The sequence below is a fragment of the Aptenodytes forsteri genome, unplaced genomic scaffold (assembly GCF_000699145.1).
Source record: "Aptenodytes forsteri isolate BGI_AS27 unplaced genomic scaffold, ASM69914v1 Scaffold270, whole genome shotgun sequence".
Lineage (NCBI taxonomy): Eukaryota > Metazoa > Chordata > Aves > Sphenisciformes > Spheniscidae > Aptenodytes > Aptenodytes forsteri.
This window is the reverse complement of record NW_008794631.1, coordinates 3,393,177-3,410,146: the sequence shown is the minus strand read 5'-3', so window position 1 is coordinate 3,410,146 and position 16,970 is coordinate 3,393,177. Positions and strand designations below refer to the sequence as shown.

The window sequence follows — 16,970 nt, the reverse complement described above, 5'->3', positions numbered from 1 at the left end:
GGCATGCTCCTGAGAACTGAAATCTCTCCCTTGTCTCTCAAGGAAAAATTGATCTCCCTTCAGTGAGTGATTTATGTCCCTCCCCCCTCCACAGTCAGTGACCTGGGAATGACCTAAGCTATTCCCTGGCCACCTTCTCATGAATCATCTGCATTTCTCCCTCCGCAAAACCCACCCCCATCACTAAAGCATCCTTACTGTATCTGAGATCTCTGAGTATGTACAGGCATACCTAAATAGTGTGACGTATAGGTTTTATATCCTTCTGTAAGAGAACCAGTTATTGAAAACATATTGTATGAAATCCACAGAAAACATGGACAGCAAACATAAGCTCTTGGTGCTTGTGGCATCTCCCAGAGCTCTTGTTGGGCAGTATGGAGGAAGCTATTGAGCCTGCAAAGCTGTCTAATGGTGCAGGACTTCCCAAAGGACCGCCGCTGATGTCCCTGGCACTGTGCTCACACGGAGGCACAAAACCAGCAGGCTGATGAATAGAGCTTTGCTGCTTTAATCCCATGTTTCAGAGAGGATTACGAACAGGCCAAACAGTTTTCTCCTCTGGAACACAAATAGCCTGTAATTGTTGTTGTTCATTTTTCTTTACCAAGCAGTACTAATGCATTCGGTGTTGTGCAAGATGCTGAAAGACAGTTCTGCTTGATGCTGTTGAATATTTTGGCCCTGATTCAACAAAGCAGCTCACGCTTCCAGTTTATTAATTGTCAAGAATGGATTTAATTACTGCTAAGTAAAAGAAAGCAGTGAGAAGATGTGATATCTCGGTGACCGGATGAAAGGATCATTTAGAAATGAGTGTTCCTTGCTTTATCTCGTTTTCTTCACATCACATTGCTCCCTAGTGTCCAGTTACTAGCTTGGACATTGTAGGCCTTTATAATATGCCCCCTCCAGGTACTTAACGTGTCTGAGTGTGTCTGACAGCTCTGGAGTGAACAACCCATATCTGCCAGGGCTATTTTAAGGCTTGTACAGACTGTGTGCAGAGTGGTGGCAGTTCTGGTGGTCCTTGCAGGTTTCTTGTGCCTTCTCCATCCCTTGTGCATACATGTCCTCCGAGAGGTACAGCCTTGCTTCTGCCACAGCCACCTCTTTCAAATGTGGCATTTATTCATGCTTCATCATGCTATGGTGGAATTAACACAGGATGATTGGCAGACCTTCCTGTCACAGCTTTGTCCATTATCGAGGGATTTCCTGAGGTTCCTGTTTCTCCTAAATCTCCATCTAATGTGATATCTCAGTTACTCCATATGGTTTTTTGGCCTTTGCTCCTAAGGTTATGACAAGTGTTCTCTTCATTTTGGTCTGAGGGTAACGGATGATGGTAATATTTGCAGTCAGCGATCAGTAAGTACCCTGTCACTACAGATACCTTAGCTGTCATCTCGCATGGCCTCAGTTAGACTCCTATTCATTTGATTCAGTCCTCACAAGTAACAACTTCATTCTTGAACCTCACTGAAAGATAATTAACTTTTCCATCTCCATCCATTTCTGATTATATGATAGCTAATGCTGTGTTGTTTCATCAAGCTGTATGACCATATGAGTACTAGTGCCTCAAGGGCGTATGTGATGAAATCTAAATACATCGGATGAAAGGCATGACAGAATGAATGTAATACTGGTTACTGGTGGGGAGGGCTGTTTTGGTTTTGACTTGTTGAAATGTGAGACCGTAACACTGGCTTCAGTGTGTCAGACCAGTTATCGAGTTATTTCTCATCACCAGTAGCCAAAAGCAGAAGCCAAGGGAAGAATATAAAACAAGGCAAGAAAAGTTGGTATTCCTTACACCACCTGTTGGAGCGGGTCCAGAGGAGGGTCACAAAAATGATCAGGGGGATGGAACACCTCTCCTATGAAGAAAGGCTGAGAGAGTTGGGGTTGATCAGCCTAGAGAAGAGAAGGCTTTGGGGAGACCTTATTGCAGCCTGTCAGTACTTAAAGGGGGCTTATAAAAAAGATGGCGGCAAACTTTTTAGCAGGGCCTGTTGCGACAGGACAAGGGGGAATGGCTTTAAACTAAAGGGGGGTAGATTTAGGCTAGATATAAGGAAGAAATATTTTATGCTGAGGGTGGTGAAACACTGGCACAGGTTGCCCAGAGAGGTGGTGGATGCCCCATCCCTCGAAACATTCCAGGTCAGGCTGGACGGGGCTCTGGGCAACCTGATCTAGTTGAAGATGTCCCTGCCCACGGCAGGGGGGTTGGACTAGATGATATTTAGAGGTCCCTTCCAACCCAAACTATTCTATGATTCTATGATTCTCCTATAGTCTCCCAGCCTCCAGCCATTTGCAGCTCAGGGGCTTCCTCAACATAATTTCTATGTATTTAGTCATCCTCAACAGACTGCTTTGCCACAAGTTTGTTCAGTCTTTCAGCACATGTAAATTTTTTGCATTCACACTACCCAATGGCAAGGAGGTCCCTAGCTGAACTCTGTGCCACATGGAGCACCACCACCTTTTCTTTATTCCACATCTGCCCCCATTAACTTCACTGCCACCTGCCTTCCTGCTTTGGAGGAGTCATGGAGCAGCTAAACCCCTGTGCCTCTCACGCTGGTGTAAACTCCGCTCACATCACTCCTAGCACTCCTCTTCCAGACTGGAGTGTTCCAGGTCACTCTGTCATTCCTAGCATGGGAGCTGAGGAGCTGTTTTGATCACATTTTCAGGTGACACAGAGAGCTCAGATGTCTTGTGGCATATGGAAGCCATTAATTACCTACATTTAAACATTCGTTTACCAATAGTAACACTAATTTGGAAAGTTTACACTCTTAGATGTTTTAATAATAGAAAGGCTTTGTTTGTTTATTTTATTATCAGCATCATCATTTTTATTATTATTATCTCCTAGTTTTGCTGTTCTTATGACTGCCCTGTTTTAGTAGACTTCCCCTGGTGTACACTTCGGTCACAGTCAGGAACAGGACATTGGGCTATGTGATCTGATCCTGTGTTACCGTTCTTACATAAGATTATATGTGAATGTACGTGTACAAATAATTTCCTATGGTATCATTTCCAATTTGAACACTTTTCAAAATAGCATTCTAATTAATACTTTACTGTCTATATATTCTGTACATCAAAAGACAAGTTTCTCTAACTATTTAATAAACACTGAGCAACTAGCAGTAGGCAGTACTAGCCTTGTTACCAAAACAAAGATGCTTGCCTAGAATATTTATCATTAATGATAATTAAATCTCAGCTACAGTTTCACACTAACGTTGGAGCACACTAATTATTTGTTCGTGTTACTTTACAGAGGGAAAGACCTGTAATCCATTGAACCAATCTATATATTTATGGTGACCTCAATGGCTAATTCATTAATTGCAAACAAAAAAAGGCTCTACCACGTAATCCAGTTTTGTAAGAGCAGATCAGTGTAGCAAGATTTAGTTAGTGTTACGTAAGATGTTTCCTAAAGTTTAGAGCTAAGGGCAGCATTAAATGTTAATTGGTATTCATGTTCAGAATTGAAATTTAATTCAAATGCACTTATGTCCTTCTATATTGGCTTTTTACTAATGTTTGTGTTTGGGGAGAGATTCACTTATTAGAATGTATGGACATTGGGTGCCATTTATGTAGTTTTTAATTTTGATGTCTGACTCAAAGCACTTTAAAAGGGCCTTCACAGTCAAACGGTGAACACTCAGCACTTTTTCAAAAGGGCTGCGATTTGTTTAGCCTGAAAAGGCAAAGCTGCACTACATAGAGAACAAAGGCATCATAAGAGTGAAGCTCATAAAAATAAAATTAAAAGTTACACTCGAGCTCAGGAAAGTCTTCAGAACTTCCTCCCTTCCTGGCTTGCACTGTAGCTGGAAAGTCTGTGATGTAATTTTTTTTTTCTTGGGCCTCTTAATATTTTGCTGTCCAGGGCAGCTTTTGAAAGATGAGTTTTTCAAGACTTATGTTTCTTTTCTAACAGAATGAAGTTCCTGAAGCTAAGAAAGAGGAATCTTTGCTAGATCTGGACTTCGACCCTTTCAAGCCAGAAGTTGTATCAACAGGAGTTACTCATTCACCCATGTCTCAGGTATCTCTTTGCCTTGAGGTAGGCAAAGCATATAGATGCAACGTGCTGTTTGGTAGCAAAGATTTGCCTCGTACTAATGAGTGGTGTATCTGCAGTGTCTGAAAAACTTGATCTTCGTGAGCAGCTCTTGTCAGCCATCTTATCTTTCCCCCTCAGTAACCCTGTAGTTGATGATGTACTGGAAGGAGAAGAAATTGTCAAGTGGTAAAATGAGAAGTCCGCCAATGAGAATGGCTGCTGGTACCTTGGCCTTGACTTCAGCATGCCGTTATTTTCCATCTTTAGAATAACTCTTAATGCCAACATTATAATTCTCCAACGCCTGTTTTTCTGACAATTTTTATGACCTGGCTTTGACTCTTCAAAATATTAACACACTGTTAGCAAAATCTTTTATCCCTGTGGCTATCACTAACCTGGGTTATACTGTGAGACATGAGAGGACTAATCAGCTGTTCAGGAATGCAACACTGGGAAAGGAGTGAGAAGACAAGAAGCTTTAAGGCTGAGATAGTCCTGGTTCTCTGCTCTTCTTTTCCTCAGTTAATTAATTTCTTATTTGGTGTGCCGTCCTAGTTATATAATGAGATCTGTAGTGATCTCTGGGTTATGCACTGACAGATAAACAGCGTATTGTCAGCACTCTGAACATTAGCTGAAATTTCTCATTGCTGGTTTGTTTAATTATAACAGAGGCTTTGTGCATCTTTCTTGTTATTTTTCTTGCTCCCTCTAAACAGGGAAGGGGAAGGAAATTCTTTGACATTCAGTATGACAGAAAACTCTAGCTGTGACTTTGCTAACTCTACACTTTCAGCTTGTCTTGTAATAACACTAATTAGATCAGTGGGGTCATTAAACCAAAGACATTTAACTTTTGTGACAGAGCACGTTTGTCCTGACATCATATTATACTTATTGTAGAAGAGTTTATTGCTTTAGCGGTAAGGAGTTGGTTTAGATTCAGCTGTACCATGAAATACAGAATATAATTCAGTGTAGAAAAGTACATTGTATTTTTTCATCTAGGTGCATAGGAAGCATTCACTGAGTGCCTTCAGCCTCTCCTCTCCTTTCACCTTTCCTCCCCACATATATGAGAAAGGATGGTCCACAGGAACGTGTGGATGAGTGAGAGCACCATGTTTTTAGAGGAAGGGAAGACAGCCCTGCAGTCTGTGTCTTGGTCTCACTGGATGTGGCAGGGTCATTGCTATGGCAGCACAGACAGAATGAAGTCACTGGTCGCAGTCTTTGGAAAGCCCTGTGCTACTTTGCAGGGAGATTAAGAAGAGAGACTTAAGTGGCCATTCCATATGGATATAGTTTTTGCCTCAGTCATGGATATTTTCCCTTCAGCAAATTGTGCTGAAGTAGTGACATGAAGACAAGAGTAGTCGTCTGTGCCATGATGCCTCTGGAGGCCTGGCGTGACTTCCCTATTGATCATTTCATTAATTACCTCCCTCCACCGCTCTGCCAGGGTGATCACATCACAGTAAGTGAGCCCCAGTCTGCCCTTCCTCACTTGCTTTTCTGTTTCTCTGACTGCTTCAGAAGTGGCCCTTCTAAACGTGCCTGGCCCTCGCCTCCGTTTGCTAGCTGTGGTCTGTCTCGCCTTTCCCTCAGTATGTTCCTTCCCCCTCATTCTCAAAGTCTCATCAGCAATGAAAAGGAAAAAATGAAAAATGAGCAATCTGGCCTTCCATGGAAGTCTGTAGGACATCTAGAGTCTGCACCAGTTAGCTCTATAAGAAGAGACCTGTCATTTTTGCTTAAAGCTTGAATGTTCAGCTAATAATGTTACAGCGGAGTAGGCAGGTACCCTTGTGAATTACATCCACTGAAGAAGCACGTACCTGGATTTAAACAAAATTAAACTGATTGAGAAATGGCTGTTGATGTTAATTTCCTGTAAATCTGAGTAGTGAGTTATTACTGTGTCTTTTGTTTGTGAAAGCAGAAGTTGTTCAGAGAGACATTCTGTCCTTATAAAATAAGAAGCAGGCAAGAAGCTAAATGCAGCAATCCTTTCTCTTAGGCAAATGTTAGATGTCGCATTTAACATTTGCAAATATTTCAGGAACAGTTTTATGTTTTACTTTATGAACATCTTTAGTTTCTGTTTTTCATGGACTTTAACCTAGGTGTAAATATAGTAGATATGTTTTGAAGTATCTCAGACAGCTTTTAAGACCTACCAGCAGAGTTCCTTCTCATGGCGGGGGGGGGGGGGGGGGGGGGGCGGGGGTTGGTGGGGGGTGCGTGCTATTAATATTTGGCATGAAGTCTGCTGCTTTTCTTTCATCTGTCCATTCAGCTTTTCTGCTGAGAGGTCACTAACGTTTATTTCTTAACGGACTGAACGAGAAAGTTAAAACATTCATCAACTTTCTTGTTTTCTTTCCCAAAAAGCATGCCATTTTCCTTCCTGGTGCTGGAGTTATGGGAAAACCCACTTGTTCTCAGTGGATAGCTGGACCATTTTTTATCTGGCTAAAAACCTGACCCATATAAGCTCTTTAAAGCTTACACTTTGCAGAGACTCCTGTACCCATTGAAAGTCATTCAGTCACCAGCTCAGAATCTGGCTGTTACTCAAGCACGTGGTGGTGTGAGTTTGTTGGGAAGAAACAACTGCTTTGAAGTGGGAAACACCACAATTCATTGCATACTGCCCATCCCTTTTGACCAGAAAGCATATGCAGATATGTACACACACACACACGCATGCACACACACACACGCACTAATACATAAAATATGTATGTTATAAATATGCATATAAATAATTTCTGTCTTTTTAGTTAATGCACACAGTTATGTAGCATGTAGTATATGAACAGTATTTTTCTAAAGCCTCTTTTTTCTGCTCCTTTTTTCAGACATTGCCATGGGATCTATGGACGGTAAGCCTGACATTTATCATTGCGAATTGGGATATTTCTGTGCCTCTGATTTTGTTACACCCTAAACTCAGATTTATAATGTTTTTACCAAAAGCCAAGACAAAGAATTTACAGACCGTCACAAACACTTTCAAGTATATGAAGCCACTGGGGATCTTTTAAAACACACAACAACAAAAAATAACCTCTGTTGTTTGGCCTACAAAATCAAAATGATATCAGAAGTCTAGGCTAATAAGATTCACAATCATTATAGCTAAGTGTGCGTTGTTTTTAGTCTCATGCCTGAATTACAGCTATTAGAGGGTAGGAATGGATGCTAGTCACCTGTCTTAATTATTTGAAGGTGTAGTCCCTCAGGACTTTAACCCAATGGACAACCATTTTCTCAAAATGCAGGAGTGAAGAGAGAATTTAGCTTGTCTTTGTGGGCATACATTGAACTGGAGTTGTTCACAAAAGAAGCTGCTACTTTAGAAAACTGCATCAATCCTTCCTTCTTCCTCCTGGTGCCAAATCAGATACAATGATCTGCAGGAAGAAAACAACTCATTTTTGTGAGCTTTCTTTTGACTTTATGTCATGGAGATAGCTGTGTTGGCTTGACATGGAGCCTGATATGCTCATTTTTGACCTTTTGCAGCTTCAGCCAGCACAGAAATCTGTGGATGCTTCTCATGCATTCAGATTTGCAGCACTGTTTTGTGAACACATGGCATATGTGATGTATATTAAATGCTCATCTCTTTCTATTGGGAAAGGTTAAATAAAGCCAGAAAAAACAGTCACGTATGCAGGCTAGCCAAAATTTCAAGGCTGCCAATATCTAGACCAGCTAAAATAACCCAGAAATGTTTTGAATTTGTTGCTCTAAGCTTATATTAGATGGCTTTATCAATGTCTTCCTTTCACACAGTTTTATTTATAGCTTGTTAATATTATATATGTATTCTGTATTATAATTATTTTCCTCTTTTGCTCTAGTTTAAAAAAAAAAAAAGTAAGTAGTGAGCTTCATGGCTAAATGTTTGAAATTAGGGATACTCAACCTTTTACTGAGTTTATCTTAATAAATTGAGTGCAGAGTAATTGTTGATCTTCCTTGCAGCATTTGTATCTGTTCAAAGTGGCAGTGTAGACAGCAGGCTTTGTGACTTGATGCCTTACTCTGTGTGGATGTAAGTGCCTCTGCATGGCACAGGGTGATGGAGAATCAGAGCTGCACACTCAGGGCCCTCTGTACTGCCTGAGTGATGCAGCGATGCCTTAGTATAAATACAAGTAAGCTCCGCTGCCACTTGGATTGCTTCCTTCCTTGTTCAGCAACTCACAGAGCAACCTCTTCTTTACAATTGAGATGTAGTAGGGTACCTGCGATAAAAATGTCACTGGCTCACAGAGGAAAGCAAGGTGTGATGAATATTCAACATACATGTAGAACTTCTTTTATAATGTAATCCAGAGGCTGGAAGTGTGGCTTAAATTCAGAGGCCTGTGATTAGTCTTCAGTGGAGTGGCAGGAGAGGACCCGCTGCTGCTTCCCCATGCCAATTTGGTAACTGCTGCTGGTTAGAGAGCTACTAATTAAAGAACTGCTGCTGTAACAAAGTACATCACATGCTTATTTTCTGTGTTTTATATGTATGATTTTCTTCTATACAGACAAGCAGCGAATTGGTGCAGCCGGTAAGCAAACCTCCCCCTAAAACCACAACCACTCTAGAGACATGCTTTAATCAGTGTGGTGTAATATAGTTTTCTGGTTTTGCCTATCATTGCTGCTCTTTTACATTGCAATCTACTGCCTTCAAATGTTGCAAACCACATAACTTTTCCTTAAATGGCTTAATTTAGTCACTTTCATTCTTTTAATTAAAATTGCTCTAGTAAAATATAAATTTTGTGTTTTCTCATCAAGTCCGCCTTTATCTTTTTCATCTTGTGTTTTTTCTTTGCTTCTCTGTCTGCTTAAAGCCTGATTCTTCAAAAAGTCTTTCCCTGTGTAACCTGATCATGGAGGAAACCCCAAACAGTGGGTCATCAGAAGATATTAACAGATCTCAAACTAATCTAGGTTCACTCAACTGGGGCCTAGATGTTAGCACACCCAGTGTCAGCCAGGAAATTACTGCAGGCTGTTCTTTGCTTTCCCCTGGGGCAGAGCAAACCTCAAGCAAATCCACGGGTACTCTGCCTGCTAGTGTTTGGCCTGCTGTAGGTGAGCAGGAGGATGCTGCACAAGGGTCAGCTTCTGTAAACGAAAACCAAAGGACTTCACTGGAGGACCAGCTGGATGCCAAAAATGTCCCATGGGAAGATGCGGTAACCAATCAGCCTCTAGAGACCATAACCAGTTTTGAGACGCCCATCCTGGGAACCGATAGCTTGTTGGATGAACCCCTCCCATGTGATGTGCAAGAAGCAGAGCAGGAGGAAGAAGAGTGGGCAGGTGTCAAACCAAGTGAAAAGGTAGAGACCAGAGCTGTTAACTACAAGGAGGTAGAAGTTACAGAGGAACTGGAAGAGCGAGCTTGTGAAACCAAAGGAAACAGTGAGGTAGAACTTCATAAGGGTTTAGTAAAATCGGATCTTGAAATTTTAGTCAGCACAGAGGTAGAAAATTTATATGAGTTGGAAGATAATGGTGGGGATGCTGGGAGAGGTAGTGGTGCTAACCTAGAAAACCCTAGGGAAGAAGAATTCGAAGGGGTCAGTGTCATTGAGGAGGCAGATGGAGAAATCCCATTGTTGAGCACAGGGCTGGAAGGTGGGGACAAAATAGTAGTGGATAACTGTAAAACTGTAGAAAATACTGGCGCTGAACCTGAGAGAGTCTTTGGTATCTGGGATCAGGACCATGAAAGGACATTTGAGGATGGCTTAGACCAAACTGACAATGGTACTGGAGAGAGTACATCCCTGGAGTGTATAAACATGACGGCACATGTTGACCTAGAGGTAACTGACCACACAGAAAAAGACCCTACAAATACTGGAAATGTTCTGTGTGATGCTGAATTATTCAGTGCAGAAGAGTCTGGTAAAGGAACCGAAGACAATAGCATCAGCCTCCTTCCAAATGGTAGTGCTGCTGCTGAAGGTCAAGTTGCTGCTGAAAAAGAGCAGGCATTGCTGCCTGAGACAGCTGGTGCTGCTAGCACAAGCTGCAGTAATCCTTGCCTAGATAATGCAGAAGACCAAGTGACAGGTAGGGCAGCAGCAGTAGTCACTGAAGAGCATCCTAGTAGCAGTGGTGTTCCTGAAGCCTTGGAAACAGACCCCTGGCTTGCAAACTGGGATCCAACAGTTACTAATGATTCCTGGGGGTTTTCTAATCTGCCAGATGGCCAAGCCAATGGACTGGATAATTGGCCCTTTTTCCCCCAGCAGCAAGACTCAGAGGCAGGTAACATGGAAAATGTTTGGTTAGGCATTAGTGATAAATGGTCTACACAAGACCTGGGAGGGACTGATAACAGCTGGGGAGAAGTAGGTGCGAGCACAAGCAATAAAAGTCAGGAGGCTCCAGTAAAACAAGGCTTGCCTGGGGAGCAGGCAGGCATTAGCAATCCTGGACCGAGCAAGGAGATAGCTAGACCCTTGGCTCTGTTTCAAATGGGAAATTCCAGAAATGTTAGCACCGAGAGTTCAACTAGTCCTAAAGACAATGAGACCAACAACTCAGATTTATCTGAAGATGAAATTGCTAACCGGAGATATGGATTGTTGTACCAGGAAATTGAGGCTGATAAAGAAGAGGTACCTACCCCAGTGTGTAGCATAGTCTAGACAAAGAGTTCCTTAGGCCATGCATAACCTTGTCGTTTAAAAACAATCCATTTGTGTGTTTCCCACTGCCCCTCCTAAGCCTGTGCTATTCTTTTTTTGAAAAATTGCCATGCAACTGTTCATAGTGTGGTGCCCTTCAGCCGTGCAATGAAGCAGGCTGACAAAAGTGCATTTCAAAATGGTGAATGAAGCCTTGAACTGTGAAGGCACGTTGTGTCTCACAGGTTTTGTGTTTTATATGTTTAACTTTAAATGCATCTGGTCTTTTTTATTATTATTATTTTATAAAAATACTTAAGTTACTCTGCTTTTTGTTTTTGTTGTTTTCTTTAAGCCTGTGACACCTGTTATCAAGTAGCACTGTCATCAAGTTTCTTGCTGCCTTACCCTTCATTTTATTATTTTTTTCTTTTTTTTTTAATGTCTGGCCTACATTTTTATTTTGCAAATAAAAATGTTGTGACTCATGTTCTGATTTAGTAAACAAATGATAATTTGTTCTGATCTTCACTTCTACTTAGGCATCCAGCACAGCATTTAATGGATTTGCACAGGTAAGAAATAAACATGTTTTGAGATTATTTTTTTTCTGTGCTGTTAGGAAGGGATTAGGACTAGCTGTACAATTTCAGGAAATATGTTCTACAGACGAGCTGCACAGCAATGTCATACTGACTCAAATCCAAACCTTGTCTCTTCTCAGAAATTATTACTCGATGTTACTAGAATGATGCTAATACTCTTGGTACTCCTGGCCTGACTGAATTTAATAGCAAAAATCCGACTACCTTAGAGGGACTGATTTTTTTTCCTCCTAAAAGGACTGGTTTAGCTTTTTTATTGTGCTTTTTTGTGGATTTTTCTCACAATCCCCAAATCCTGTAAAGCGTGGCTTCCTCAGTTTCACATACTTTCAGTGACTCTCCGTGTGTATATATAAAATCAGTTTTATTTGTTTCTGCATCTTTATTTTCATTTAAGATATATTTTAATCTGAAAGTTAAACCTAAATTATTTGTTTGCTGCTGTGCTGATGTTGAGACTCTGTGTTAGGCATCGCAGAGATACAGTGCATGAAGATACTTTGTTTATGCTTTCAAATTCGAGGGCTGTGCCAAGATCCAAAATTTCAGGTGGATAACCTGGGGCCTCATTAATTTCCAGCGTCCTTTTAGAGACTGGCTCATCCACAGCACACACTGTACATCATTTTTTAAAAGCACCCAAAAGAGCTGAGCTTATTCAAGGGTGGAAACGAGTCTTTCAGTGCTTAATCATTCTGCTCCAGGACGTTTAAATTAGTAAAGGATCCAGAAGGAAGGGGCAAAGCTCAAGGCTGCCACCTCTAATATTAAGGCAAAATGTTTGCCCCGAGGAAATAAAAATTTGATGCCCCCACTGCAGTAGGAAAAGGATTGGGCCCATCAATATTTTGCAAATTAATTGGTTCTGAATGAGTAAGATGTTGGAAAACATCTCCATTTTTGTACCGCCTTAATGCAGGTAAAATTTTGTAGCCATAATTACTATAGTTACTATTCAAATAAAAGCCCAGTATCAAGAGGATGTGAAAGTAGCTTGGAGCTAGTGTACTCCCCAGGCACAGGCACATGTAGTCTGCAAAAAAGATTGAGTTTCACAACTTAGAAGTGCATTGTGCCTGAAACAAAGTCCTTGAAATTCACATGTATTTAATGAAGGGTTTTTCACTGCCTTTAATAACATTGCATGGTTTAGAAGCATAGAATATATAACTGAAAAAGGAATGTCTTTAATATTAATAGTGCTTAACTAATAATTATTATTAATACCTATTTAGATTATGTCATCTTATTCTATGTGAATTTACTTATGACTTTACCTGAATAAACCATTAAAAAAAATGAGGTCTTTGATAGACACCTGCAAACATCCCGTCTCAAATACCTTTGCATCATTGTTTTTCATTTCTATATCTAGGATACCTCTGCATTTACAGTGCAATCAAATGAGAATGTGACAGAGCCTTTGGTAAGTGGTGGCTTTTGCTTCCTTTTTAAATGCCTTGTAAAAAATGGCACCATTTTTCCTTTGTGCAGAGATATTTTCTCTTTTTTTGTGTTTTTCCATCCTCTAAATTGCAAAACCTTAACCTGGAAGAGTTGGTGGGTGATATCATTGTAGTTGTAAATCTTTACCCACTGAAACAGTCTTTCACAAGGATAGCACAGAGAAAAAGAAAAGAAAACCAGGATATTACTTTTCAAAGGTGTAGTCAAACAGTTTGTTCATTTATTGCATTTAAGAAATGACAAGAATGAGTTCTATGGTCCAGTGTACAGCAAGCAGGTGATACTATGTGATGGCTGTTTAAATATCTCCAATATCGCTGCAGTTTTATCCACTCTCCACATAGAAGTAGACTGTGCCTACTATTACTAAGGGGTGGAGAATCTTTTTGGAAGTGATCATACTTGGGCAGTTTCTCAGTTTCTCTTACAGTCTTTGGTTAGCTTGGAGTAAGGATGTGGAATAGCAGCATTGCTGGGTGAGTGCAATAGCTATTTAATAGCAGCAGAGTGATCTGCAATATTATTTAATGTGGCTTTTGTGCTTGTAAGCACAAGCACTGGTGGTGCTTGTGTTCATAATGGTTACTGAATACGGTGAGAGTATTTTTACTTGTAGCTGAAATGTGGTAACTAGTCTGAAAACTGCTTGTCCACAAGTGACTTGAAGCACATCAACGCAATCTGCATTATAACATTACCTGTGATTTTAAGCCTGAAAGTTTCTTCCAGCGTTAAACCTCAGGAAACTCATTAGTCATCTTACCTGGGATAAATCTACTTTGTGTTTCTTATTTCAGTCCTATTTCTTGAATTGTGAAATTCCCTAGAGCTGGCATTAATACACTACACAGAGAGATTTCTGCACAGCATGGTATAATACAATGAATGTTTGTTTATGCTATGCCAAATCCTGAAGGTCTTGCTTAGGCAGACTTCTCTGTACCTCATTAAAAATCAGTCTGCTTAAGGAATACGTGAGAAAAGTAGTGAAGAGGTTGTGGGTTTTTTCCTGAAAAATATCATGGCGGAGATGATTTTAGTATCTTTAAGAATTTCATGGAAGCTGTCTCTTCATCACAGGAGACCTTCTAGCCAGCTGCCTGTTATCAACTGCAAAGCAGCTAAATAGCTTTTGAGCTTCATATTATGCTGAGCAATTTGTTCATGGCAAATTAATCTACCGGGGTTATTTTATCTGGTTGAGTCAGCCATCTTTATAAATGGAATATGCTGAGCACAGCTTGCAGCTCTCCCCTTGTATGCGCATGTATTTGCAAAGTGATGTCTCCATTGGAGATCGCGCTTTTGCTGTGAGCTATTGTGCCACAGGACTGAACGTGTCGCAGGGCTGGTGATATTTGCTAGATCCTCTTGCTAAAAAACAAGCTTAGGCCAGAATTTAAAAGGGCATAAATCCCAATAGTGGGTTGACAAATGGATGACTTGTAGGTGATTGAGAGCTCAAGAGGGAATGCATTTTAATGCATTTTAAGAAACCAGGTATGATTTTCACACTGCCAGAATTCAAGCAGTCAGTGGTTGCCCTTGTACATATAAAAACTGAGTCTCTGCTAATTGCTTCTTACCTGTACTGGAGAAGGGACTGTATTGTCTGAGAACAGACAGAACCAGGGAATAGTGGATAATTTTAAAAACTCATATTTGAAGCCCAGGGTTGGTACACGTGAGTGCCAGTTTCAACTCCTGGCCTTGCCATCAGTTTCTGGAGCATTTCTGAGCAAACTGAGTGCCTTCCCCCCACTTCCATCAGCCCTTTCTGTAACTCAGGAAGCTGATGCTGTCTTTCCTTGCGAGGGAGGGATGTAGGACTGGCTCAGTTTACGTATAGAACATTGAGGATGAAAATGCCCTTTAGATGCTGTAAGGCCGAGCACTGCCATCCTCTCCCCAGCAAAGCCCGGCAAGATTGAGCCTGAAGCAGCACTGTGCCAGGCACAGTTCCCATTCCCCTCCTCCCTCCCCACTATCATGTGCTCCTCAACAATTTTTCCACTATCTACTTAAAAATCAATAAAACAACAGACTGAGGCCGAAGAAGCTCCACCTGGGGAACCCAAGGTCGAGGAAACCCCTGCTGCTGCTGTTGCGGAAAAGGAGGCCATCCCTGCTGAGCCTGCCGAACCAGCAGAGCAGGCTGCGGTGAGTGACCTGTCCCCCATGCCACCTCCCGGGCCTCATCCGAGCCACCTTTCATCATGGTGAATGTGCCTGCTGCATTTCAGCCATCCTTTCCATTCTTCACCGTCCGTCCATGGCTGGTTTCCCCAGTGCCCGGCTGTGTTACAGCATGCCTCTCCAGCACACGTCCTCCTTTCAGCCCTAAAATGTCATTCCTTTTACGTTTGGCATTTTAGACTGAAGTTCAGCTGAGTGATTGTGGTTTCACAGACTGTTTGATTCCAGATGAACTTCAGAAGGGGAAAGAATCAATGCCATTTTTAGATGACCTTATTAGCAATTTTCTCATTTCATTTGAAGCTGAGCTGTAAGCACTAAGCCAATGTACATCCTGTATGGTCCTAGCTAGAGCATGAAAATGCCAGAAAAAAGTGATTGTAATATGAATGTCTACAAGGCTCATGGTTTTAGAAGCCAGCCACGAGCTGAAGAAGGAACTCCAAGTGCCAGTTTGGAGATTTTTACATGTCAGCGTTCAGGAAACAGTGGGAGGAGAAAAATGACAGCTCTGCAAGAAGAACAAAGGAGGGCACATGATATCACTACAAATTAAGAGGTGGTCTGAGATGGTAGGTGTGGGGGTTTTCTGCTGACTAGCATCCCTTTTTATAACAGGTATCCTAGTGAATATCCTTTTTATCCAACTGAGGTTCCTCTTCTACATACTGCTGTCAGAAGGTCTTGGAGGTGGGTGATACTCACAGGCTAAGAAACCCTGGAGGAAAAATGCATCTGTTTTTGTAGGCTGATGGTTTTCATGCTTTCCTCGAGACAATTACATGTTCAAAGTCTCTAATGAGTGTTTGTCACTGTTAGAATATGCAGATTACTACTGAAAAACGGGACAGAAAAAGGAGTTGTTTTGTGGGTTGGTTCCTCTGCCACAGAAGCCAGTGGAAGCTGTATAGCTGTGCTTTCTGACCATCAAGCATAGTCTGGTGCTGCAAGTGTTCCCAGAAGAGCAAGGTTCAGCTTGCTGAACCGCTCTTGGCCTTGGCTGAGTCCCTGTGTATCTTCATCTGTTAAGTAGGGATGATGATACCCAATTCATCATAAAATTAGATGTTTTTCAGTAAGCATTTGATACACTGCCATGTGGGAAGCAATATTAAGTAGGCTGATGTAGATGCAAATTAGCTGAAGAAAGTGGAAGTAGCTGGCATCTATAGATGTGGCAGTGCAGAGCGTGGACAGAAGACTTATCAGATATGTGGCTACCATAGCGTCTCATGGATCTGTCTCTGGAGCTGGTCTTGTTTAACATTTTTATTAATGGCAATGGCTCAGACTCTGCAAGCCTGATGGTGACATTTATCGATGACTCCAGGTTGGGTAGTGTCGTTAACTTAGGGGGATAGCATTAGGCCCACTAGCTCTACCCCCAAGGACAGGCTGGTTATCTGCTGGCGGTATTGGACCCATGCAAAAGCCACAGGTGTTACTAAGCAAACTGCCTTCAGCAGAAAGAAGGAAGTACTAGTGGTGGTGTGCAAGGCTCTGGAGTACAAATGTAGTTTAATTAAAGACCTTCTTAAAGACAGATTGATGAGTTTGCCTGGGTGGTTCCAGCTGTCTCTACCATGGGAGTAAAAAATGGTATCCAGCATGAATGATACAAAGAGGCAAGTTGAGCTTTAGCTGTAGCACCTGCTTAGTTATTATTCCTTCCTTACTCCCATCTTCCCAAGAGAGGTGTCCTGGTTTCGGCTGAGCTAGAGTTAATTTCCTTCCTAGTAGCTGGTACAGTGCTGTGTTTTGGATTTAGGATGAGAATAATGTTGATAACACACCGATGTTTTAGTTGTTGCTAGGTAGTGCTTACACTAGTCAAGGACTCTTCAGCTTCCCATGCTCTACCGACTGAGAAGGCTGGAGGTGCACAAGAAGCTGGGAGGGGGCACAGCCAGGACAGCTGACCCCAACTGGCCAAAGGGA

The 16,970-nt window shown here is 41.6% G+C and overlaps 1 protein-coding gene across 2 annotated transcripts in view; it reads left to right on the top strand.

Moving 5' to 3' along the window:
• Nucleotides 1-16,970, top strand: part of AMPH (amphiphysin) — a 68,128-nt gene that overhangs the window by 33,817 nt on the left and 17,341 nt on the right. For both annotated transcript variants that reach the window (XM_019470537.1, XM_019470536.1), the window contains exons 11-16: nucleotides 3,980-4,087; nucleotides 6,973-6,996; nucleotides 8,659-8,682; nucleotides 11,307-11,339; nucleotides 12,745-12,795; nucleotides 14,880-14,996. In XM_019470537.1, the coding sequence (XP_019326082.1) occupies nucleotides 3,980-4,087; nucleotides 6,973-6,996; nucleotides 8,659-8,682; nucleotides 11,307-11,339; nucleotides 12,745-12,795; nucleotides 14,880-14,996 (357 nt within the window). The remainder of the gene's footprint in view (nucleotides 1-3,979; nucleotides 4,088-6,972; nucleotides 6,997-8,658; nucleotides 8,683-11,306; nucleotides 11,340-12,744; nucleotides 12,796-14,879; nucleotides 14,997-16,970) is intronic.